Source organism: Borostomias antarcticus, assembly GCF_949987555.1.
Source record: "Borostomias antarcticus genome assembly, chromosome: 34".
Lineage (NCBI taxonomy): Eukaryota > Metazoa > Chordata > Actinopteri > Stomiiformes > Stomiidae > Borostomias > Borostomias antarcticus.
This window is the reverse complement of record NC_140267.1, coordinates 3,584,475-3,611,141: the sequence shown is the minus strand read 5'-3', so window position 1 is coordinate 3,611,141 and position 26,667 is coordinate 3,584,475. Positions and strand designations below refer to the sequence as shown.

The 26,667-nt window shown below is 46.8% G+C and overlaps 1 protein-coding gene across 1 annotated transcript in view; it reads right to left on the bottom strand.

Annotated features, from left to right (window-relative positions):
- Nucleotides 1-24,623, bottom strand: part of hspa12a (heat shock protein 12A) — a gene marked incomplete at its 3' end in the record, with an annotated part of 40,434 nt that extends 15,811 nt beyond the window's left edge. The window contains exons 1-7 of the mRNA XM_084460839.1: nucleotides 24,493-24,623; nucleotides 24,314-24,380; nucleotides 6,677-6,753; nucleotides 6,321-6,451; nucleotides 2,745-2,931; nucleotides 1,125-1,229; nucleotides 220-336 (exon numbers count right to left, since the gene is read on the bottom strand). Of these exons, the coding sequence (XP_084316965.1) occupies nucleotides 220-336; nucleotides 1,125-1,229; nucleotides 2,745-2,931; nucleotides 6,321-6,451; nucleotides 6,677-6,753; nucleotides 24,314-24,353 (657 nt within the window). The 5' untranslated portion in view covers nucleotides 24,354-24,380; nucleotides 24,493-24,623. The remainder of the gene's footprint in view (nucleotides 1-219; nucleotides 337-1,124; nucleotides 1,230-2,744; nucleotides 2,932-6,320; nucleotides 6,452-6,676; nucleotides 6,754-24,313; nucleotides 24,381-24,492) is intronic.
- Between the last annotated feature and the right edge of the window lie 2,044 nt (nucleotides 24,624-26,667).

Sequence of the window (26,667 nt, the reverse complement as noted above, 5' to 3'; positions counted from 1 at the left end):
GTGTTGGTATAAGCGTGTTTGTGTGTGTGTCTTTGTGTGTGTGTGTTTGTGTGTGTGTGCGTCTTTGTGTGTGTCTGTGCGTGTGTGTGTGTCTTTGTGTTTGTGTGTGTATGTGTTTATGGACGGGGAGATGATAGTGTCCGTTAAGCGTGTGTGTGTGTGTGTGTGTGTGTGTGTGTGTGTGTGTGTGTGTGTAATGATTGACGGTGGTCCTCCTACTTTATACGCTGCCTCCCTCATGAACTGCTTGGCTGGCATCTTCCAGATGGCCGGCACCGTGATCACCCATCTCACGTGGTTGTTGTCGAAATCTCCGCCCGACTGGTCACTCAGCTCCTGCAGGGGATCAAATTCAACCACGTCTGCTCTCTGGCTCCTCCCACATCACATCCTCCAACAGCACGCCATCAGCGACAACGCTGAACTCATCGTACAATGATTGATAACAGTCAACAATTGGGTCATCAGTGATGCAACACTGACAGATATGAGCTTGGATGTATCCAGACTAGGGCAAAATTCTGGGAATATTGGGAATTTATGGGAATATATGGGAATTAAGGTGAATAAACCGTAAATGTATGTGAATACATTCTATTTTCTAGTTTATTCCTGTTAGCTCCCAGTAATTCCTCTTAGCTCCCAGTAATTCCCAGTAATTCCTGTTAGCTCCCAGTAATTCCTGTTAGCTCCCAGTAATTCCCAGTAATTCCTGTTATCTCCCAGTAATTCCCAGTAATTCCTGTTATCTCCCAGTAATTCCTGTTATCTCCCAGTAATTCCCAGTAATTCCTGTTAGCTCCCAGTAATTCCCAGTAATTCCTGTTAGCTCCCAGTAATTCCTGTTAGCTCCCAGTAATTCCCAGTAATTCCTGTTATCTCCCAGTAATTCCCAGTAATTCCTGTTATCTCCCAGTAATTCCTGTTATCTCCCAGTAATTCCCAGTAATTCCTGTTAGCTCCCAGTAATTCCCAGTAATTCCTGTTAGCTCCCAGTAATTCCCAACAATTCCTGTTAAATCCCATGGGATGTTATATTATAATATTCCTAGAATTCCTAGAATAGAGACCCTATTGACGCGGTCATCTCTGGTGCTATAGAGAAGCTGTTAAAAACACACTACCTTCAGCGCTTGCTCCTTGAAGAACGCCAGAGCGTACGCAAATATGTCCAGAGCTTTTACTCGCTTCCCATTGGCTGCGTGGAGGTCTGTGTCAATGGAGAGATTCTGAACAAAAACAACAACAAAAAAACAGTCAAACCGAGTCAAAGTTCAAACACCGGACAGACATAGACCCATGGACAGATATACAGGAACGCCCTGGTCAATACAGTGCAACTCCAAATCAGGTCCCTTTGCCTCTTCATGCCCTGTGGTGAAGCTATATGCCAGAGGGGTTGTCTGAAGCCATGTTTCCATCCACTTGTCAATCGAATTGTGTGAGGATCGCTAAAAATATGAATGCGAATAAAGCCGGCGAACGTGCGTTTCCATCTAGAGCTTAAATCGGATAAAGCATTTATCACAAAATACTTTTATTGAACAAGAGAAAATCCGACGAGATCGACAGTACAAACCTTTTGTTGATTTTCATGATTTTTTTATCGAATTTTACTGTTTCCATAAGGCATTTTTAATTCGATATAACATAATTCGCGTAAAACGTGTGGATGGAAAAATGGCTTGAGTCAGCAGTGGCTGGTAGTATTAGCTTCCTACTTGGTTCAGGTTTGCTGCAAAGTCATCTTAGAGCAGCCGGAGTGTCAGACCTGCCCAAGGACAGCCAGTCGCTGAGTCATGGGGAGAATGTGTGTATTGACACTAGGGTGACTCAGCAATTAGGAGAGTGTGTGGTGTGTGTACAACGGTACACGGTATCACAGCTAAACGTGTAATAGATGAGTAAAGTCGCTTGTGTGAAATGGCTGACTATCATGTTTTAGCCACGCTTAAACGTAGAATACACCCGTTGTTTAAAAGCGTATAACAGACCCGTGTAATAGAGCCGTTTTACGATGCAGGACTGGACACAGGGGTCAGGCTGATTTACAAAACTGGACACAGGGGTGGAGCTACTCGGACGGCGCTGAGCGGGCGCGCCACCGCGTATCGCAATACGCCTGCTCGGGCACACTGGCGTGGGGGCTCGGGGGAGAGCAGGGGAACTGCTCAAAGTTCGCTGCCCGCGCGCCTCCTGACTGCCAAACTATTGAATATTCTATATATATAAGATTAAGATTATATAAGAGAAACAGCTCTATTAAACCTTTAAGCAACGGGTCTACAACCGGTGTATTCTACGTTTAAAGGTACCCAACGAAACGTGAATCAAAACAATCAGTTCTTTGTTTATTTTCGAAATTCCTCGATTATATGGTTCCTTGTAGTCTAATAAACATGTTAAATCACTTGAATGTCTTTCCTACCTTGTAATGTCTTCGCAAAATGATATTTAGCTAATGTTTTGAAAACAACAAAGATGTGTGAAACGTCACTATTATGTGCTCCGCGTATTGACGCGATGACGTAGTACGCGTTTTTCCGGGACCACCTTCTCAAATTTGCGCTAGAGCGCATACTAGTGGTCAAAAACTACATTGGGTACCTTTAAGCATGGCTAACATATGACACTGAGCCATTTCACACAAGTACTCGTCTATTCCACGTTCAGCCGTGATACCCTGTTGCTGTGTGTGTGTGTGTGTGTGTGTGTGCACCTGCGGTGTGTGTGTGTGTCCTTACCGCCGTGGTGTGGAGCTTCATCTTGAACTTCTCCAGGTAGAGCCAGTGTTTGGACTCGGTGGGGTCCAGGTCGTGGTAGAAGTCTCGCGCCGCGTAGCCGAAGCTGTGGAACTTCCTGTCCGGGGTGAGCAGGATGGTGGTGGGCGTCTTCTGATTGGACACGCCCGGGTCACCGCCCTCCCAACGCCTAGAAGGGACAAGTAATTTTTTTTTTTTTTTTTAAGGCAACAGTTCATAGATAGATAGAGAGAGAGAGAGAGAGAGAGAGAGAGAGAGAGAGAGAGAGAGATAGATAGATAGATAGATAGATAGATAGAGAGAGAGAGAGAGAGATAGAGAGATAGATACCTGTAGATAGATAGATAGATAGATAGACAGACAGACAGACAGACAGACAGACAGATAGATAGATAGATAGATAGATAGATAGACAGACAGACAGACAGACAGACAGACAGATAGATAGATAGATAGATAGATAGATAGCTAGATAGATAGATAGATAGATAGATAGATAGATAGATAGATAGATAGATAGATAGATAGATAGATAGATAGATAGATAGATAGATACTTAATTTGGCGTCAGCTATAAAATAAGATGGTACTTTATTGAATTTTGGCATCGACTTGGTACCGAAGTATCGGTTGTGACATCCCTAGTAACTTATTAATTATTCTACAATTATTCTATTTATCGAATTAAAACAGACCAAATATTATAATGTTAATATTACATTTATGCTTGGACATACTGTATGTATGAGGATATAGATCTCTACTACAGTGCATCATCATGGTGGAGGGATACTGTATGATAATATAGTTCTACCACAGTGCATCCTCATGGCGGAGGGATACTGTATGATGATATAGTTCTCTACTACAGTGCATCATCATGGCGGAGGGATACTGTATGATGATATAGTTCCCTACAGTGCATCATCATGGCGGAGGGATACTGTATGATAATATAGTTCTTCTACAGTGCATCTTCATGGTGGAGGGATATTGTATGAAGATATAGTTCTACCACAGTGCATCCTCATGGTGGAGGGATACTGTACGATGATATAGTTCTCTACTACAGTGCACCATCATGGTGGAGGGATACTGTATGATAATATAGTTCTACCACAGTGCATCATCATGGCGGAGGGATACTGTATGAGGATATAGTTCTCTACAGTGCATCATCATGGCGGAGGGATACTGTATGAGGATATAGTTCTCTACTACAGTGCATCGTCATGGTGGAGGGATACTGTGTGCTACGGTCCGATGGAATTCTCCTCCATTACTCACAGGTGAAGTAGTCCTTTTTCTGATGTCCATGGATGCATAGAGAATCAATACTCCTACACTACTACCTAATGAACTAAGTTGTTTACAAACCGGTCTCCATGTCCGAGACGGGCTGAGAATAGATTCAAATTCTGCAGAAAAAGCTCACTGAATTCTGCACTAAAGACCTTTTAAATCCCGCGTTTCCTTCCACTGTGAGCACAGGCTGAAAGGCATTCTGGGTAGGAAGCTGCTTCCACTCAAGACTTCTGACAACCCCGGTCTGAAAGCCTCGGTTCCCATACATGAACGTATTATTAGCGATGTGTGTGACGTCCGGCTAAAGAATATTTCATTCTGAACCGGTTAAGTATGCTAGCTTCTGAAGAATGTTGTGTCAATCTTGCATTGGCAGTCTTGCCTCCATTTGTGAATAGCTGTTCACAACTCTATAGACGCTACGGCGACGCCATGGATTCCTACGCCATTGTGTGGGCCCACATCAGCGAGGACAGCCGATGAATGCTAATGTCCACGTCTATAGAGACGAGAGCGGTCCATGTTCACGTCAATACACCCGACGCTTTCCTCCTCCCATTCAGGGGAGGTGTTCACAAGAGGCCCTAGAGTAGGAGAGCGAGGCAGTATCACACAACACGACTACAGGATGGTTCAAAAGTAAGCTTCATAGGGGCGCCCCAGGCGTGCGCCATATGAAGACTAGTTCTTCGCACGGCGGACCAGGGTTCGATTCCTGGCTCGGGTCCTGTGCCGCATGTCCTCCCCTCTCTCTCTCTCCCACATTTCCTGTCTTTCTACACTGTCCTATAACAATAAAGCTGAAAAGCCCTAAAAAATATCTTAAAAAGAGCTTCATACTGTATGTCAACGCTTGTGTTACAGCGTACTAACAAGTGCTCTCTCGACAAGGCAGGGTTCTCTGGTCTACGAGGGCCCGACCCGGGAAGCCACTATTTGTGTAAGGATTTGGAGGGCAGATGGCTCAAACCAAACTAAATAATCCCAGCGCTCTGTGGGTGTTTTCACTAGGATGTCTGGTAGCGTTTGTGAAAACACCTTCCTCGACCTTTATCTGACGGCTGGACTTATTTTTATTTTAACAAATGAGCAAAAATGTCCCTCTTTTTTTATTGTCTGATCGCGCTCTAGATGTGGTGAAGCGAGTACGTTATTTGGGTCACATCATCATTGATGATATGTGTGATGATGATGATGTGCAGCGCCAGTGCTGAAAACTTTATGCACAGGCCAATATGCTGGCTCGCAAGTTTCACGTGTACAGATGATGTTCAAATAAGCCTGTTCAGAGCCTACTGTACTCCACTGTACACAACCGAGGGGGTAATTGGTGTCCGTTGGTGTTCTGACATCAAATTCGCCGCAAAGTATGAATCCTGTAGGGTTTTATTGATCCGCTTTGCAGCAAAATATGAAACCCCAGCTAATTGAGCAGGCCATCTCACTAAAGATATGGCAAATGTAAATGGACCTCACTTCTATCGAGCTCTGGAGGCTCTCGTCCAGACTGATCTCTTTAAATGCGTCCGTTGAATTAAACGGCGCAACGTGATTGGTTAGGGGGATGAACTAATCGCTGAGGACTCCTTCGGCGACGGCGTCTCAGAAAACAGTTGCAACGGGAGCCTGTTCAGACTGAATAATGAAGTGAAACAAAATGGCGTCAGGCTAGCCTGGGCCAGGAGCAGAATGTAGCATGGATTCCTATCTATTTGTCTGTCAAATAAATCAAGTGAGATCTACAGTACGCACATCTGCATCCTCCCCCTAACTCTCTCTCCCCTTCTCCTTCTGCGTTCCGAATCGCATACTTCTACTCCTTACTACCAGTACGTACTTCAGCTGCCCTTAGAAAGTACGTACTTTGCAAGCAGTAGGCATCCAATTGGGACATACTACCTTGTCATAACATTGCGCCTTGAAATTTGCCCACATCCGTCGCTGTCCATAACACGACATTGTCATGACCCATATCTATGGTCACGACTCGCACATGTGACGCACATTTCCGCTGCGCACAGGATTGTGGGTCAGAATAGCCAGAAAAGCCTGCTGGCTTGCATACTGCGAAATACGACCGGATGTAGTAGGACATCCTGGTATTTTTGACATACTGCATGTGGCATACCATGTATCGGGACATACTACATCCCGTTTTGGCATACTATATAGTAGGGTAGTATGCGATTCGGAACGCAGCCTGCATCTCTCCCCCTCTCCCTCTCCCAGAATGCACTGCGGCGCCGGCCTCACCTCATGGTGTGGATGCACTCTGGCTCCTTGGTGAAGGCGTACGCGTAGCCGCTGGACGTGGTGCCGAAGTCGATGGCCACCACAACCACGAAGGAGGGTCCTGTGTGGGCGTCCTGGGCTGTGTCGTTCTGCTGCGGGGGGTCGAGAACGTGGGACGCAAAGGTCAAAGGTCAAACCAGAACGAGGACATGCGATAGTGCGCTCTGCTCTGGACGGGGGTGTGGCACAACATCATGAGTTACACTGTTAACACAAATAAACTGGAATAAAAGGAACACGTTGCTACCGTGTGGCTACAGAGGCAGTTCTCTGAAGGTATACTGGCTAAAGAAGGTGTGTGTGGTGTGTTTTCTGACCTGGATGTGCGTGGGGGACAGCGGGGTGATACCGGGGTCACCCATGCTCTTGGCTGGTGACGGAGTTGCCATCGCATCTGCAGAAAGACGGGGAGAAACGTGAACTCGAGGAGCCGTGTGACGCGCGTCACCGTCCGTCAACGCTCCGATTCATTAGACGCTCACTTTGTAAACACACTCGTAGAATAGACTTCAGAAACGGCAAAGAAACGGTTAGAGCGATACGCAGCAGTCAACGTGCGACAAACAGATGAAAATATCCCTCAGTTGGGCGTCCGAGACTGGCTTTGAATGGTGAGCCAGCCGATGGAAACGCTTTAGTGTCTAGACCTAAAAAAAAAGGCATTACCTTTAAAACCTTACGTTAAAAACATCTTTTATCTTTAATTTATAGCTAAACGTCTGACGCAACTGCCGTTAAACACAATGACATTTGAATTGAATTAAATATCGGATCTGTCCACTCGCCAGCGTCTTCATCAGCTTGACTTAATAGCGCTTGAGGAAAAAAGCTCCTTTAATGCCAGCAATAATAACAGCTCCTCCAGGTATTGTTGTAAGTGGACGGGTAGGACAGTGTCACGGCGGGATATCACGTCTTCCACATCGCTCCTCCGTTCGTCTCGCCGTCCCCTACGGAGCGGATGAGTGGTCTGAAGACCCACAATGCACTTTGCCGGGCAATTATGCCGCTCAATCGCCGGACCACCTGTGGACAGCCTCCCATCTTCCACCCACCCCACCCTATTTAAAATGGCCCCTGCAACCTCCACTTCTGATATCAAAAGAACACCAAAAAATAAATCTTATATAAGTCCTGGTGGAGTGAGATTATTCTTAGGTGTAGTGTTATTCTGTAGTTGTGACACATTGTCCTCCTTTGTGTTGTCGCCTGGCAAATAGGTTTCGTAACAACAAGGTTTGGTTGAAGTATTTTGTTCCAGATATGAAATGACTATAGAAATGGTTTATTTGACTGGCAGGCATGGTTGAGAACTTCCTTAAGAACTTCTATGAAAGAAAATAACTCAATTTTAAGTAATACTGTTCAGTTCAAGGAATGAGCACAAGGCAGCCAATCATGTAGCCTACTGATTATGAAGACAACAGTCATATATCCTACTGATTATGACGACAACAATGATGTACCCTTCTGATTATGACAACAACAGTCAAGTAGCCTACTGATTATGACAACAATCATGTACAGTAGCCTTGACAACAATCATGTATCCTAATGATTATGACAACAACAATCATGTACCCTACTGATTATGACGACAACAATATGACGACAACAATCGTGTAGTCTTTAATACCCTTCAGGCTAAATAAAACAATTTTACTCTGAAGGATAGAAATGTATGTGTATTTAGGCTACAGTATTCAAAATAGTAGGCCATTGAGGTGCCTACGTACATTCCAGCTGCATATTTTGGTTACAATCATAAAAACGCAAAAAATAAACATTGACCTCCCCCCCTCCCCCCACCCCGGCTTAGCGATGAGACCACAGATAGAGTATCCTGTTTCCTCTCCTCCCCCTGCCTCCTTCCAACCAATCGAGCGGGCGGAGTGGTCCTGGAATGTTCTACACATTCTGACAGGAAGCAGGGGGGTTCAAAGGGCACAGCTCCTCCACATAGTCCAGACATCAGGCCTGTCAGAACTGTGTGTCTCCGGGTCAGAAAAATGTTGCATTGACCTCCCTCGCTGACAGCGCAGAAGATGCAGACCAGACGGGGTGTTAGCATTACTAGCCTACGACTGTATCCATGTTGTGATACGCTGCCTAAGTGAACAAGTGAGCGAGAGTCAGGCAGATGTGAGGATTCAGATTTGTGAGCCTGTTTCTCTGCAGGAGGGAGTTCTTCGTCCAGTTCTCACATTCCTGCGTTCCCCCAGATGACCGAGAATGTTTGAGGAAGGTTTATACAGAGAACCAAAGGCCTCGGGCTTCTTCTTTATAATGGAGGGTTCCCCAGCGATCAAATCATTCTAATCATGGAGAACTGAACAATTAGCGGCCATATTAAACTGCACAAGCCAGGGTGAATAAATAATACAGCATCTGGGAATGTGAACTAATCATGGCAACGATATGAAATAAGGACACAAATGTTCTTCTGAGTGTGAGCCAAAGTACTAAATCAACTACAAAACACAAGGACGTGACCCATAGGGAGGAAATACTAAGTGCATTTTGATATCAAGAAGGCTTTCAATGCCATTCAATGCCAGCCAGACATGCCACATCGTCAACATTCGAAGATCCAGATGAAAATGATAAAGCAAGTATTTCTTTAAACGAATCACAATCATCTTCGATCTTCAAAGTTGTTGCTGCAACAACCTTGGACCTAACCCAGATAGCAAGCATATATGGGCCGGAACTAAGCCACAAGGGCCAGATCTGGCCTGTATATGGCCCTGATCCGCTTGCTATCTGGGAAGCCAGATAAAGGCGTGGTCACGCTCGGTTCAAATCAGCAGTGAGGCATTCTGCTGGGGCCTCATGGGAGTGTGGCTGTACTCAAACCATGACGGTGAAGCAGGTTTACCCTGACATGACTGCTAGCTCGTAGCTAGCCTGTAGCAGACTGAATTTACCCTGACATGGCTGCTAGCTCGAAGCTAGCTTGTAGCAGGCCCAAAGTGCAGAAGTTACTTTGGCATGAGGAGATGACATCCCCTCTATATTCTTATTACCCTGAGGTGGGAGTAAATGTTAATGAGAGCATATCTAAGGCGCATATTCTGATTTCCAATCCCCTGTATATTACTCTATAGCGACGCCCTTGTGGTAAAGCGTGGAATCGTTGCAGTCTGTGCGTGAATGGAGACTGTAGCGCCATTTTAGGTATTCTTCCTCCAAATGACATTTTAGTCTTGTGAAGCGAATCACTGTCGCTCCACTCTGTGGGAGAGCCTGGCGGACGATGAGAAAAGCTGCTGATCTAATCCAAGCTTTTAACCTCTAGCCCTGTGATGCGCCGCGGAAAAATGACCTCACCATCGCCTCCTCCCACACGGGCTGGCCAGCATCACCTCGCCCATACGCACTGACGAGCAGGACGATGGAAAGAAAACGGATGAAATGATATCCTTCAAATGATCTCCCATTTTATAGTCTTTATATGTTCAAACCGGAACAAGGCAAAAGGCAATTCTTCTTCTTTGAGCACAGGAAGCCCAAACAAGAAGCACGCCTTAACACTACGGAACCACAACTAGATACCCAGATAGCAAGCGGATCTGGGCCATATTTGGGCCGGAACTAAACCACAAGGGCCAGATCTGGCCTGTATATGGCCCAGATCCGCTTGCTATCTGGGTAAGGTCCAACCAACGAGGCAGAACAATAGATGATCAGTCCAGGTTGCCGTACAGTATGTCAACATAAAGAAGCAGATGATAGTGAACTAGAAATGGTCCTCGGATGCACAGACCTCCACCCAGAATGCATTTCGTGGCTCACAGGACATGTTTGATATTGGTTAGGTCGAGAGCTTTATGCCAGGCCAGATCCTGTGTCTCTGTGACCTTCTTATGTCGAGATATGGCCGTTTCAGTTCCCCCCACTGACAATGAAGGGGGGGTATTTTCGTTTCCCCAAAAAATGAATGGAAGTGAATGGGCGACCGTGCTTGGACCACTCATGGACCCGTCCCATGATTCGTATCCGCTCCAAAACTTAATGGGTTCTATGGTGGCCCACGCTACACCCCTCCAACAAGTTTCATGAAAATCGGTCTGGTCGTTTTTGCGTAACCTACCGAAAAAACCAACCAATAAATAAACCGATAAATAAATAAACACACGCCACCAAAAACTGTGCTGTCGCCAGGGCAGAGGTAACACCAGTTTCTCCGTGTGAGCGAGGACAGTCACACACACACACACACACACACACACACACACACACACACACACACACACACACACACACACATTTATGGCACCAATTGACACCTACAAAGGGAAGGAGATGCTCCACTGAATTCATTGCCACACAAAATACTCGGTGGCACGAGAAAGAAGAAAAGAAATGCTCCAATCAAAGGGCTGCATTCATGAGATGAAGGCAGAATGAGTTGGACAGCTCTCGTTAGGAGAGGACGCCCCGTTTCAACCCCCATCTGAGGTGCCATTCATGCCATGCTGCAGCATAGAGAGGAGCTGGGGCCGAGGAGAGAGAGAGAGAGAGAGAGAGAGAGAGAGAGAGAGAGAGAGACAGAGAGAGAGACAGAGAGAGAGAGAGAGAAAGAGAGAGAGAAAGAGAGTGAGAGAGAGAGAGAAAGAGACAGAGAGAGAGAGAAAGAGAGAGAGAGAGACAGAGAGAGAGAGAGAGGGAGAGAGAGAGAGAGAAAGAGAGAAAGAGAGAGAGAGAGAGACAGAGAGAGAAAGAGACAGAGAGAGACAGAGAGAGAGAAAGAGAGAGAGAGAAAGAGAGAGAGAGAGAGAGAGAGAGACAAACGGACAGACAGAGAGTGAGAGGGGCCATCTTTTCTTTCTCTCCTCCCTATCTCAGCTGCGTCCAGCTGGCCCTCAGCCCAGACACTCAGCCCAGAGAGACCAGCCTGACAGCAGATGAGGCCAGCCCAGTTTACAGCATCCTCCACAGTGTGTGTGCGCACAAACACACACATTCTCTCATGAGTGGGGACACACACGAACACACACACACACACACAGGTGAAGAGATATGCACATACAGGCTTATAGCACTGTGGTGTTGTATAGTAATAGTAATGCCCACACTGGGGTTGGGGCGATAGGATGATAGTATCGTCCGTTGACGATGACTAACAGCCATCTTGGATGGATGAGGACATCGCGATGCGGCAGAAGACTTCAAAGCTGTGAATTTGAGCGGCACGGCATAGCAGGGCGAAGTCGGCGAGCGCAAAACAGGACGGCGTGAAGCGGTTAGGCCTGAGTTCAATAGCGTGCGGTTGAAATGTAAAAGAATGAGAGAAGCGAACGAGGTTGACAAAAACACAAGAGGACAAAAGCTACGCTGAATGAGTTTGTGCTGTATGGTACGGTTTTTGACACAATGTGACTGCTGAAAATGTGGAACGGACTGCCTAGTCAGCAGGAATGAAATGGACTGCACTTATATAGCGCTTTTCCACCTTAGCGGCACTCAAAGCGCTTTACAATGGCCTCTCATTCACCCATTCACACACACATTCACACACCAATGGCGATAGCTGCCATGCAAGGTGCTAACCTGCTCATTGGGAGCAATTTGGGGTTAGGTGTCTTGCTCGAGGACACTTCGACATGTGGACAGTCGGAGCTGGGATTCGAACCGCTGACCCTTCGATCACTGAACGACCCGCTCTACCAACTGAGCTACAGTCGCCCCCCCGAATGAAACCTAAAAAGCCCAAAGAGCATGTCACCTTCTTACCCCATCCAGGCTGCACAGTCTTCCTATCTGACTGGACTTTGAGGGCAATACTCAGACCCAGCTCCACACTCCGCTAACGCTGTGTCAGCGCTGGAGAAAGGTCTGGCTGGTCTCATTACCATTCGGGGGTGGGCTGTATTTCTTTAAACCAATCAAATTCACATTTAAGTGTATTGGCATGCCATGAAAAACCTATGCTGCCAAAGACAGAAAATGATTAACTCTAGTTGTGCTGTTATTACAGAGCCATGCTGGGTTGTTGTTTCAGTCATCCGATTGGCCGACCACATGAATCAGGCGCCACTGATTGGGCAGTAATAAGCAAATGACGAGGCTTATTCCCAATACCTCCAGTACACCTTCTCAATCAGACTAGGAGGGTAATAATTGTCCCTGACGAGATTTACATTTGGGGACAGCACAAACATTTGGCATGAAACTCCAGAAGAGTTGTCAATATCAACTTGTCAGTTTGGGCCAATAAGATCCACAAAAACCTCAATGTACACACTCAGTAAGTAAAGTGAATGCAAAGCATGTGTGAAGAAACATATACCCGGATAAAATATGAAATCTGTCCACTGGCCATCCTGATCTTGCGAGTTCACATACTATTCCTCTACACGGGTCACTCTGACCAGGCTCTGGGTCAGTCTAGCAGGATTCTGGGTCATTCTGGGAAGGTTCTGGGTCATTTTGACCAAACTCTGGGTCAGTTTGACCAGGTTGTGGGTCATTTTGACCAAACTCTGGGTCAGTCTGACCAGGTTGTGGGTCATTTTGACCAAACTCTGGGTCAGTTTGACCAGGCACTGACCAGGCTCAACAGACAGATAAAACTATTAGCGAGGGTGTGTGTGTGTGAGGGGGGGGGGGCGTATTTCCTGTTCGCTCTCTCTTCCTATTGTGCCTCTTCCCTTCCCCTCACGTGTCATCCTGAGAGCAGTTTGTGTGTAAAAATACCATTAAATAAACATAAAACTGGCAGCTTATGGTGTGACGATAGCCTATGACGATAGCCTGTGACAGACGTTGATGGACACCTGGTTCAGACAATCACCCAACAGGCATTTCTCGAAAGCGCCCGCCCCTTTCCCCAGACGTTTCCTAAAGACGACATTCCGGATGGTTCTGTGTAACGAGCCCGTCTGGCGCGTCGGGTTAGTACACCGCAGGGTTGAGAGACCGGCGCTGACGCGGCGATACCTCACATTCCTCGATTCATTCACCTATTGATCGATGCCTGCAGCTGGCGGTCAGATGTCCCCCCCCCCCCCCCCCCCCCTCCCTGTGGTGAAAGTGCAGATCAGACAGAAACACGCGTTCTGCTGCACTGAGTGTAGTAGGGGTGACTGTAGCTCAGTTGGTAGAGTGGGTCGTTCAGTGATCGAACGGTCAGCGGTTCGAATCCCAGCTCCGACTGTCCACATGTCGAAGTGTCCTTGAGCAAGACACCTAACCCCAAATTGCTCCCAGTGAGCAGGTTAGCACCTTGCATGGCAGCTACCGCCATTGGTGTGTGAATGTGTGTGTGAATGGGTGAATGAGAGGCCATTGTAAAGCGCTTTGAGTGCCGCTAAGGTGGAAAAGCGCTATATAAGTGCAGTCCGTTTACCATTTAGTAACCTGATTGGCCTAGAAGCCAGCGAGGCCTGAGTCTGAAGTGGCGAGGTGCTGCCCCTACTGGCCGATCTGAGTCTGACACATACAAACACAAACCTCTACAAGACATCAGCGGTCTTGAAATGATGCTAGCGCTCTCCATCAGTATCAAAGACAGATTTGATGACATTTGACCTGACAGAGCTCCATCTATGGTACACAGATGTATAAATACCGGCGAGTGAAGAACGCGAGAGGCGAATCCACTTAGGTCGCCGACCTTCTGCCGATCGTGGGAATGCAAAGGTACGCAAAAAACCATCTGGTTTCCCGCGACCGAGTGAGCCTGTGACTGTCCTCCTGTCAGAGACGGCGACGGTCCTCGTGGGCTGGGACATCAGTGTCCCGCACAGAGAAGAAGACACCGGGGGGGAGGGGGGTGGTTCAGACATCTGCTCAGCTGTTGTGAAGTCAAATAAACATCCCCCCAGTGCAGCCGGACCCCCGCTGTGCTGTTTAGAGGAGAGGGGCCTCGTTTCACGTCGGCGTGGAGATAAATCAGGGTGACACTTTGACAGCCCCGCCTCAGCTGCCCGCCTGGACAGGGCTCAAGACAGGGCTGTTATAAACCCCCCGTTTCAAACTCCCCAACACCCGCTAACGTCTGCCTTTTTGTCTTCAGTGTGAAGGAGTAGACTCGGCATTCGGCCCCCGTGTCTGCTGACTCGGCAGTATCGATCGGCCGCAGGGGCAGATTGACCGCGACGTGAACACGACCCTCGCGTAGACATGCCGGCTCTCGCTCCTTTTTCCGGCGGCGATGGACGACCCGCTTTTGAATTTGGTTGGTGGCTAGCTAGGCTACGCTACACTATGCTAGTTTATAAAGAAAAAACGCTACTGTTTCAACAGTTGCTACTCGCTTTTGATGCCTGCGTACCGCCACTGTACCAGAGGGATGGGCTCGCTAGCTGGCACTTTTTGATTGATTGATTGATTTTTATTGATTTTTAAGACAGGGACAAGGTACAGTAGACATTTACCCTATAGAACAGGGAGAGATGCACTGTACAAGGTTATAGCTAAAACAGCTCATTTCCACCCGCAGTCCCTGGGCAAATAAATATACAGTCTTAAAATAGTGGGGCAAATAGTATACAGTAGGAGAGTTACATACATAGAAGGAATACAAAAAAGTTATATAGCAGAGTTTCACTCATCCCTCTATACCCTCATCCCTATACTCACTTCAGGCTCAGCAAGACCCAGTTTTAACCAGTTTTCTGGTTCTTCCCCACATGCTTGTCCTCACCTGTCCCTCGTTGTGTTTAGCCCACCTCCTCTCCCTCGTTAGCTGTTCTTTATGTACTGTACATTGTCCTGCTTTTTGTTTTAAACGTCTATAACGTCTTGCTTTTTTTTTTAATGCTTTTAATGTCTCATGTATAGCACCTTGAATAGGCTCTGTGCACCAGCTCCACTACTTCCTGAAAGTCACTTGGCATCTTTATTTCCTGTCCTATATAATTGGATTAAGTGATTAATCAGGTGTGCGCTGGGTCTGCCTCACACCTGATTAATCACTTAATCCAATCATATTGGACAGGAAATAAAGATGCCAAGTGACTTTCAGGAAGTAGTGGAGCTGGTGCACAGAGCCTATTGCCCTGTGGCTGAAATGTGCTATATAAATAAACTTATTTTTAGCCTTACATGCTCCGCCAATGAAAAAAAACTGGTTTCTATCGGTGTCAGTATTGGGCAAGAAACCTTGGATGTTTCTATGGCTGCTTTTGTCGCCTGCAGTTACCCTGAAGAGAGAGAGAGACTACGGTATCTTTGAAGTGGTGGTCTGAGGTGACAATGGTTTTGAAACTGAACCACAGTATCTAGAGTCAAGTTCACCCGTATATGAGTACATCTTTCCCGAACGTGTGAGTGCAACTGACTGAGTCAATATGAAGAACCAAGCTTTGGTAAACAAACGAGAAATGCAAAGTTCATAGTGTGTGGCCTTTCTACTATGACTGAACAATAGTAAGACATTTGAAAGAAAGGAAGAGTGAGGCAGGTTCTCTGGGTGGGCAGAATGTTTTGGTCACTCTGAGGAAATTCCTCAAACCTCTCAGACGAACAATGGTCTTCCTTCCTGCGCGACTACGCGCCAAAAGTCCCCAATAACAACAGAGATATCGCTGAAATACTGTCCGATAGTAGAACAATTCACCTCGACTCAAAACAGATATAAATAGCAGCCCGTTGTCAACACGTCTACTCAAAAGTATCCTTTGCACATCAATTATATTCATGACGAGCTCGTATCAAATGCACAAACCGTCGCATCAGTCCTTGTGTATTAGAGATGTAACGGTATGAACATTTCATATCACGATTATAGTGACCAAAATGATCACGGTTATCACTATTATCACACTATTATTCAAATGTACTGAAAATGTTCAAAAACTACTGATACATGCTCTGATATTTGACAGGTCTCTTGCGTTAGGCTGTTTAAAGAATCGCACTGCCACAACACCTCATGATCCTTGTCGTGTGAATCTGTCTGTACAACACACCGGCGTTAACATGCAAGGATGTAAACATTATGACTCTGGTTACTGTCTACAGCAGGAGAGGTACTAAAACTGAAAGCAACATATAGACACATAGCATTACCAGAATACACACACATAGACACATAGCATTACCAGAATACACACACATAGACACATAGCATTAGCAGAGTAGGCTACACATATATATACATAGCATTACCAGAGTAGGCTACACATATATATACATAGCATTACCAGAGTAGGCTACACATATATACACATAGCATTACCAGAGTAGGCTACACATATATATACATAGCATTACCAGAGTAGGCTACACATATACTGTATACACATAGCATTACCAAAGTAGGCTACACATATATACACATAGCATTACTAGAGTAGGCTACACACATAGACACATAGCATTACCAGAGTAGGCTACACATATAGACACATAGCATTACCAGAGTGTACACACACAGCATTACCACGCCTCAAATACCATGGTAACATCTGAAACCAATTCTCATCACAGGGGGCATACAGCCGGCTTATCAAGAGAATAGTCCTACCTTATTACTCATACAACAGGCTTATAAAGAGAATAGGCCACCTTACTACTCATACAGCAGCCTTATCAAGAGAATAGTCCTACCTTACTACTCATACAGCAGACTTATCAAGAGAATAGGCCTACTTTATCCCTTTCTACACTCGTAATAAAACATCGAGGAGAAAATATCATACTGTAGACGTTTATTATGACAGGGCGTGAAAAGACAGGCATGTTTACAGAATGTCCAGGATGAGCTCCGTGGGTAATCTAGGACATGGCTGACGGTCAACAGCTGCTGTAGTCGGCTCTTTGGCCGCGCGGAGTGTGAGGTAATCTCTTCACGTCTCGGGGTGTGACGGCGTGTAAGTAGCCCCACCCATCCGTCTGCAGGGCGGGCAGTGTGAAAGTCTTTCGTCTATCTTCACTCAATTTCTGCCTGTTTGAAATATCATTTTTAGCATCTATTCTGTTCAGCTCCATTAGATTGGACTCCCTTAAAAATACTTTTGAATATTAGATCACCGCTCTACTAATGTAATTTCTGTCTAAGACAATGACACAGAAAGGGGATCTCTATGTCATTCATTCAGCCAGTGGCATTATGCTGCTGAGTCAGCACAGACCTGCGTTTTGGTTGGGCACTCTAGTGAACCTCTCCGAGTGGAAAATGGATTGCGGTAATGTGATATAAGTTGGATGACTAGTTTTAGGAGATCAAATCCTATTTACACCGGTATGGTCCTTTAAATCAGCCCCTCCGACTGTGAATGAGACCCCAAAACCCTTCGTCTACCGGTCTACAGCCCCAACGCCCACCACCCACACCTCACACATGGACGTCAACCAGGGGGCAGTTTGCTTGAATACACTTAAGTGAAAAAAGCTAACTGTGGCGTGATAAAGCACTGGTGTCTTCGCTGTCTTGTGGACTGTCGGCAGGCCGATCGCTCTCTACACTTGCGTTGTAACACTACGGGTGCTGAGCTGTCAAGACTGCCTCTCGTCAGGGAGTCAATACCCAGATAGCAAGCGGATCTGGGCCATATACACGCCAGATCTGGCCCTTGTGGTTTAGTTCCGGCCCATATATGGCCCAGATCCGCTTGCTATCTGGGTAAGAATGTGGTAAGTTCTGTAGGGACAGAGGACAGTAGGGACAGTTCTGTAGGGACCGAGAATATAGATATGTGTACTACAGTACTAATCAGAGCATTACAGCACACAGCTGTGACCGTCTCCACTGGCAAACTAGCCCATTCTGTGACGCGCAGAGCTAAACTGGACTTTTATTTTCAAACGGACTCACATACTCACTGTTCAAGCTAGTCCAATTAAAAATGCAACCTCAGAAACGCGAAAAACCTCTCAGAAATGTCTTCTAGTCTAACCTGACGAGGAAGATCTTTCTTAATTGATTCTTTGGTATGAAATGTGCAGCAAGTATTTAAAATAATGTTCTCTTTATTTCAATGGTGTTGAAGGGGCTTTAATGTATAGACTCATAGCATTGGGCCTGTATCTCTCTCCTCTTAACACTCCTTCTACACACACACACACACACACACACCACGCTCACACACACGCATGCACTCACACACACCCTCACACGCACGCACACTCCCACACTCTCTCTCACACACACACACACACACTAGCACACACACACACAAATTAACTGCGGCCACACGTGTAGCTACACTCACATACGCACGCACACACACACTCTCACACACACACACACACACACACACACACACACACTAGCACACACACACAAATTAACTGCAGCCACACGTGTAGCTACACTCACATACGCACGCACGCACACACTCTCACACACACACGCACACACAAATTAACCGCGGCCACACGTGTAGGAGTGAAAGAATAAGTTGGATTGAGCGCAGCTGGACAGAGAATAGCCAGCCGGTGAGGTACACGCAGTCCAGATCAGCGCTCTACAGGGAACGCCTAGACGCTAAGCTCTCAACCAGCACTGTACATTTGATTTCTTTAAAACATATATATCCTTAAAAACTATGAATATGGTTGAATAGCTTTGCAAATGGTGGAGATGATGATTTGATGTTTTGCGGTTGACGAACCAGCGTATCAAACTAAGAATGTTTTCTTGTGAAAACAACGTAAATCTCCGGGCGTGACTCCCGGCTGGTCTCTCCTGCTAAGGGCGTGACTCCCGGCTGGTCTCTCCTCCTAAGGGCGTGACCCCCGGCTGGTCTCTCCTCCTAAGGGCGTGACCCCCGGCTGGTCTCTCATCCTAAGGGCGTGACTCCCGGCTGGTCTCTCATCCTAAGGGCGTGACTCCCGACTGGTCTCTCATCCTAAGGGCGTGACTCCCGACTGGTCTCTCCTCCTAAGGGCGTGACTCCCGGCTGGTCTCTCCTCCTAAGCTGGGGCTGGGACAGGCTGAACATGTGGCCGAAAAAGAGAGAACACGCCCCCCCCCCCCCCCCCCCCGTCTCTGGAGCCCCTGGCTGCCCCCCCCCCCATCTCTGGACCCCCTGGCTGCCCCCCCCCCGTCTCTGAGGCCCCTGGCTGTCCCCCCCCCCGTCTCTGGACCCCCTGGCTGTCCCCCCCCCCGTCTCTGAGGCCCCTGGCTGTCCCCCCCCCCGTCTCTGAGGCCCCTGGCTGTCCCCCCTCCGTCTCTGAGGCCCCTGGCTGTCCCCCCCCCGTCTCTGGAGCCCCTGGCTGTCCCCCCCCCTCTCTGGAGCCCCTGGCTGTCCCCCCTCCGTCCCTGGAGCCCCCTGGCTGTCCCCCCTCCGTCCCTGGAGCCCCCTGGCTGTCCCCCCCCCGTCTCTGGAGCCCCTGGCTGTCCCCCCCCCGTCTCTGGAGCCCCTGGCTGTCCCCCCCTCCGTCTCTGAGGCCCCTGGCTGTCCCCCCTCCGTCTCTGAGGCCCCTGGCTGTCCCCCCCTCCGTCTGAGGCCCCTGGCTGTTCCCCTCCGTCTGAGGCCCCTGGCTGTCCCCCCCTCCGTCTGAGGCCCCTGGCTGCCCCTCCCCCCCCCCCGTCTCTGGAGCCCCTGGCTGCCCCCCCTCGGCCCAAAGCTTACACACACAATTTAACACACACCCAAATCCCTGCTGGAACTATTGCCTCCGCCACCCGACCCCCGGATAAGCGGATGAAGATGGATGAAGATGGATGAAGATGGACGGACGCAAATCGGCTTTTGCATTTTGCTCTTTGAAATCAATAAACAGAAGCCGCCCTTAACAATCAGAGGTGGTCATAATTCGAGCATCGCGCGTGCGTCTGACGTATATGAGCTCAATCCCGATTGGACCGGGTTTAAACCACACAGAACCTGTCGGGCGCTCGAGGTCTAAATCACAGCGAACTAACGACCTGTCGTGACGAGGTAATCAGCCGAGCGCCGTCGTAATTAACGTCGATTTCTCGTGTCGGGTACACGCACTCGCCCGCTATTATAGCGCTCGATCTCTCGAACGAATCGGTCGATAACCGAGACTCTGGGTGGTATTAAGAGACGCCAGGGTGCTTCGGAGCTGGTGACCACGCCTTGGGTGGACGCTGCAGGGGGTGTGGTCCAGATACGCTGCACCGGCTCACATGTGGATCGATCCCACGGTGACTGGAACAGCTAGGGGGGGGTCCCTCCTTCACAGGGCCGTAGTGATGACCAGCTAGGTCACCCCCTCCTCAAGGGTGGACACAGATAACAGGATGATAAGGATGATGGATCAGGATGATAAGGATGATGGATCATGATTAATAGATCAGGATGAATAGATCAGGATGAATAGATCAGGATGGATGATAGATAAGGATGATGGATCAGGATGATGGATCAGGATGATATTTAAGGATGATGGATGAGGATGATAAATCAGGATGGATAGATCAGGATGATGGATCAGGATGATGGATCAGGATGATAGATGATAAATCAGGATGGATAAATCAGGATGATAAATCAGGATGGATAAATCAGGATGATAGATCAGGATGATGGATCAGGATGATGGATGAGGATGATCAGGATGAATAGATTAGGATGATAGATCAGGATGATAAGGATGATGGATCAGGATGATGGATCAGGATGATGGATGAGGATAATGGATCAGGATGATAGATCATGATTAATAGATCAGGATGAATAGATCAGGATGGATGATAGATAAGGATGATGGATCAGGATGATGGATCAGGATGATATTTAAGGATGATGGATCAGGATGATAAATCAGGATGATAAATCAGGATGATGGATCAGGATGATGGATCAGGATGATGGATCAGGATGATAGATGATAGATCAGGATGATAAATCAGGATGATGGATAAATCAGGATGGATAAATCAGGATGATCAGGATGATAAATCAGTCACACTGCATCTGTCATATTCATGCTTCTCACTGCTCATGAAGCATCTACCAAAAACCAGTCCCAGATCGTGGTGGGCAACACCCTATAACCCTGGAACACACTTGACTGGCCCACCCTATAACCCTGGAACACACTCGACTGGCCCACCCTATAACCCTGGAACACACTTGACTGGCCCACCCTATAACCCTGGAACACACTCGACTGGCCCACCCTATAACCCTGGAACACACTTGACTGGCCCACCCTATAACCCTGGAACACACTTGACTGGCCCACCCTATAACCCTGGAACACACTTGACTGGCCCACCCTATAACCCTGGAACACACTCGACTGGCCCACCCTATAACCCTGGAACACACTTGACTGGCCCACCCTATAACCCTGGAACACACTCGACTGGCCCACCCTATAACCCTGGAACACACTTGACTGGCCCACCCTATAACCCTGGAACACACTTGACTGGCCCACCCTATAACCCTGGAACACACTTGACTGGCCCACCCTATAACCCTGGAACACACTCGACTGGCCCACCCTATAACCCTGGAACACACTTGACTGGCCCACCCTATAACCCTGGAACACACTTGACTGGCCCACCCTATAACCCTGGAACACACTTGACTGGCCCACCCTATAACCCTGGAACACACTTGACTGGCCCACCCTATAACCCTGGAACACACTTGACTGGCCCACCCTATAACCCTGGAACACACTTGACTGGCCCACCCTATAACCCTGGAACACACTTGACTGGCCCACCCTATAACCCTGGAACACACTTGACTGGCCCACCCTATAACCCTGGAACACACTTGACTGGCCCACCCTATAACCCTGGAACACACTTGACTGGCCCACCCTGCTGGCCCACTGCTCCAGACGAACACGCCAAGCCCACGGTGCTCCTGACAAAAGTTGCTCAGAGTCAGAAGAGTGATTCGCCCGAGGAAGGCCAAGTACACCGGCTCCTCGCACTTCCTGTTACAAGCACGCGCGACAACAAACAACATTCCCGCCCCAGAGGGCGGCCTCGGCGAGCGCGGGTCGTCGTTTAGCTCGGAAACCGGAATAGTAGGTAAACAAAACAACGGTTAAGGAAGGCTGGATAGTAGGTAAACAAAACAACAGTTAAGGAAGGCTGGATAGTAGGTAAACAAAACAACAGTGGAGGCTGGCGCATGGCAAGATGACAATGGATCAAATGAACCTTGAAAAATCTTTCAAAAACATGTTACACACTCGATTACAAAGACAAGAAGCTCACCTAGGGGGTAATTGGTGTCCGTTGGTGTTCTGACATCAAATTCGCGCAAAGTATGAAGTCCGACGAAAGTAGGTAGTAATATGTGGCGATTTTTTTGTCAGAACATCAACGGACCGCTTTGTGAGTTTGCAGTTTTTGAAAACGAGAGTTTATAGTGTTTTTGAGGGGATTTTGTCTATGCACCTATGGATCCATTGAGTGTGTTAGCGGCGATGGGCTATATCTAGAGAGTGCACCGTTTGACCAAATTTTGATATCGGCTGTTGTATATGATCGTAAATAACCTTACAACAGCTTATATTTCTAAATTCCGAATCTGTCCTTTAAAATCTCCTTGGGCACAGCCCCAAAACTCAACTTTTGCTTAAGGCATATAGGTCAATGTTGAATACTTTAGAGTACATAGCTAGGTAGTGCACTAAAGTAGGGCTAGGCCTTCTCAAAGAGTTCATATGGACCTAGGCTACTTGGTACAAAGCTATTACGCCTCAACTGTTCCAAGTTGCAGTTGGAACTTACAGGAACACAAGAAGCCACCAAAACGTTTCTTTTTCCCATGCATATCCATGTTGATATCAATAGGTTATAGGCTACATTCACCCCTGGTGATGTTGAAAGGTGCCACAAGTATTTTCGTCCCCGCATTGCGTCTCCCGAGACAAGGGTCACTCAAGTGAGAGCGTCCTGCCCACAGAACCCACAATGGCTGCTTCATCAAGGTCCTCACGGTGTCACCGTGGGAATGGGCAAGATATACAACAAGCAACCCTTATGATAATAGGCCTATAGCTTATGTGGACAAGTCAGAATAGCCTAGCTATTCAGATGTCCACTTAGACAAATAGTGAGTATGATAATTGTTTTTTTTTGTGTTTTTTTTTAACATAATGGCCACAGGGTGTCATCAAATGTGACAAATACACCCAACAGGTTTGTCGCAACACCGCCTGGCGAGGTGTTACTTTTGACACCGTCAGTCTTGGGTTCAATCTAATTATCACACTTCTAACGGGACATCAGGGGACAATGGCGCAATCTAACCGCATCCTATGTGAATGGACGTGTTAGGTTATAGGCTGTTTTATTCTGGTGATATTCAATCACTCCTGGTCGAAAAAAGCACAAAATGTGCACGGGTTTGAGAACACTAGATTACATCACAGTCTGACAGCTGGATAATGCGCTGCGCCGCAGAAGAGAGGAGACGCCTCTTTGAAAAAGCCACTCTGCGTAACGGTATTAGATGGAAATGTCGCGTAAAACAACCACTAGAATAAACACGGGTAATAAAAAAGCCCATGACCGTGATAGAGGCCACATAACCCGGGTTTATCAACGTGCACATACCCTGTAGCACACAGTATGAACCAGTTGGCTCAGCCACATTGCAGCGGTACCTGGGGTGGTGATGTAGGCAACTCGACTTTTGCTGCATTGAGCCTGGCCATGTGACCAAACCATGCACCGTGATGGAAAACCCCAAACTATCCTGCGATCACTTCTTAAACACACAAGCAAACGTTTGATACGAAGTATAAACCGAGCTAGAAGGGTGATTGTGCGTTTTCTGTTGTGTTGGGTGTCGATGTGGGTTCTCGGAATTAGGCGATGCCTCCACATTGCGACAGAGCCCTTCAATATGTAATATCAAGTGTGCAATTACTCTGAATATAATATTTATACCCAACTTAAAGGTTAGCGCCCAAGTTCCTGCAGGTCTGCATCGCATCCCGCGGATGAAATAACGTTTTGCGCACTGAGCGCATTCACATAACCGCTGTTTCATTATCGACACGACGATGATGGCCAGTCAAAGTAAAGGGAGGATTAGAAGAAGTCATTTTACCTGCTATTATGTTGTCTGTTGCCGGCTCTGTTTCAGTCATATCTTCCCACGGCCCTCTCTGACACAGCTAAAACATGCAATTTTACATTACATTACAGTCATTTAGCAGCAATTCCCCCTGTTTATTTACCATTCAGTAAAATAAAAACAAAAGCCCACTCCCGTAGGCCCCTACTTACTCGGGATGAATCCTCTTAAATATCCTCTCCTTTATCTTCACTTCCTTTCTGCTGTCTGCGGATGGTCAGCTAAACAGCTCAGGACGCGACCGTCCGCTCGGGTTCGAGTTGGGGCTGTGGTTCCACACCTCCAGAGGAAAGGAAGTCTGCACCCCAGCCTGTTACTCTCTGGTCGTCGGGTAGCCCCTCTCTGCCCCGCCCCTCTCAGCTCACACAAACTGGGGAGGAATGTGACCCATTCCTCGACTGGAGTCCCCAGTATGTTCTCTAGGGATGCTGGCTGCTTTTAGGCATGTTTTTAATACATAAATCACCATGTAACACCAGATATTTCTGTGATAAATCAGCCTACTTTGAGTGGTTTTGCTTTTTTTTGTGTGATAATGAACTGTACATTATAATATTTATGTTACAATATTGTATACGTACATTTTATACTATACGCTCTTTGAAATACGCTATTAGAAAACAAATTATGCCCTATGATGATTTTAAGAGCAGTGCAATCTTTTTTCAGAGGGTTCCACTCTGTATTAATTGGTTCCATATTGGATCAGATTCATTTAGAACGTTCTGTATGACTGGGCTCTAATGATCTAGGAACATGAGATGTTGTCAAGGGTGGCCAACAGTGACCTTACCCCACCCCATCGGTTACTGTGTTGTGCCAGTTAAAGGAGTAGTAAAGGGAAAATGCATGTTTAGCCCTGTTTTAAGGTTACTTGTGATCATATACAATGGTTCAGATCAAAACGTTGACAAAACTAGCACTTTTGAGAAAGTCTGATAATTGCTCTACCACCGTTTTGGTCATACAATGGATGTGGGTGGGCACCGTGAAAAATCTTTCAAAAACATGTTACACACTCGATTGGGAATGTAGTTTGTGATTGGGCAACAAGAAAGGGGGAAAATTATAAAAGCGATTAGTAATCGCATCGTTATTTTGCATATGCAAAACAGCATAAATTACAACAATAGGCTATTTATCAGTAAGTCTACATTATATCGAATTAAGTTTGAGTGAGAGATAATCAGAAGATTCTTGGGGAGACAAACTGACTTATAACCAACTTTGACTTCGTAACGTTGCCTATTGTATTGGCCTATAACAAAGCACGCTCACAACAGTTCTGGTAGGCTATCGCTTCGGAAACCTTACAGCACAGTTTGCACATGATTAATTCTGTTTAATGCCAGGGAAGAGTACAGTATGGTGCGCCATTGCATTGGAGGGCTAACGTTACCAAAAGCAAATGCATTGAGAGCTAACGTTAGCATGCTAGGATAACTAACACAGCTAGCTGACATTCCAAACATTAGGCTAGCTAACGTCAACATGCTGGATAAAGACATAGCTAGCTGGATCAGACAGCTTTTTAAAAACGGTTGCCAATTACAGCTAACGTTATGGTTCGTTTATCTAACATTATCTAGGTTGGCTAATCAGACACGGAGATCATGGTAAAAACTTCCCAATATGTATGACAACCACAAATACAATTAGGCCTATAAAACATACAAATTATATTAAAATAAGAGACTGCAACTATTCAATTATTCTCAAGATGAGAAAGGGTTCAGAGCTGCCTTACCATGTTGGATAGATGGTGCTAAACTTTAGGGTGACGTCAACAATGGGAAAAACGTCACGTCAGCATTTTCAAGCCGGGTCAAATTGGACTGAAAATGTTAAGCTTCGAGTTTCTTCAAAACTACAAAACGGATATATGTTTTTATTGTGTTCCTTCAATGTCCTCTTGTGCAAATAGCACTTACAGACTCAAAAAAAGTGAAAATGACCATGTTATACCTTTAAAGCACAAAGAATCATATGACTGCAGAGCATAGCCTAACGTTTCATTGATCACAGTTTGCAGTCAAGCAAAAGCAGGTTGTACACAGCTTGTAGCCTAGCTGTTGCTGGTATAAGAATATAGTTGTGTAAACTGTGACAAATGCTAATGCGTTGGTCTATGCGTTGGTATTGAGTCACACTTACAGCGCCACCTACTGGTGAAACAGGAAGTCCTCATAACTCCAACATACGTTATCCGATTTACTCCAAATTGCTCAGGGTTGATGAAGGTCGCATCCTGAACACATCTGTGCATCAGCATTGAGTCATACTTATAGCGCCACCTACTGCTTACAGGAAGTCCTCATAACTCCTAC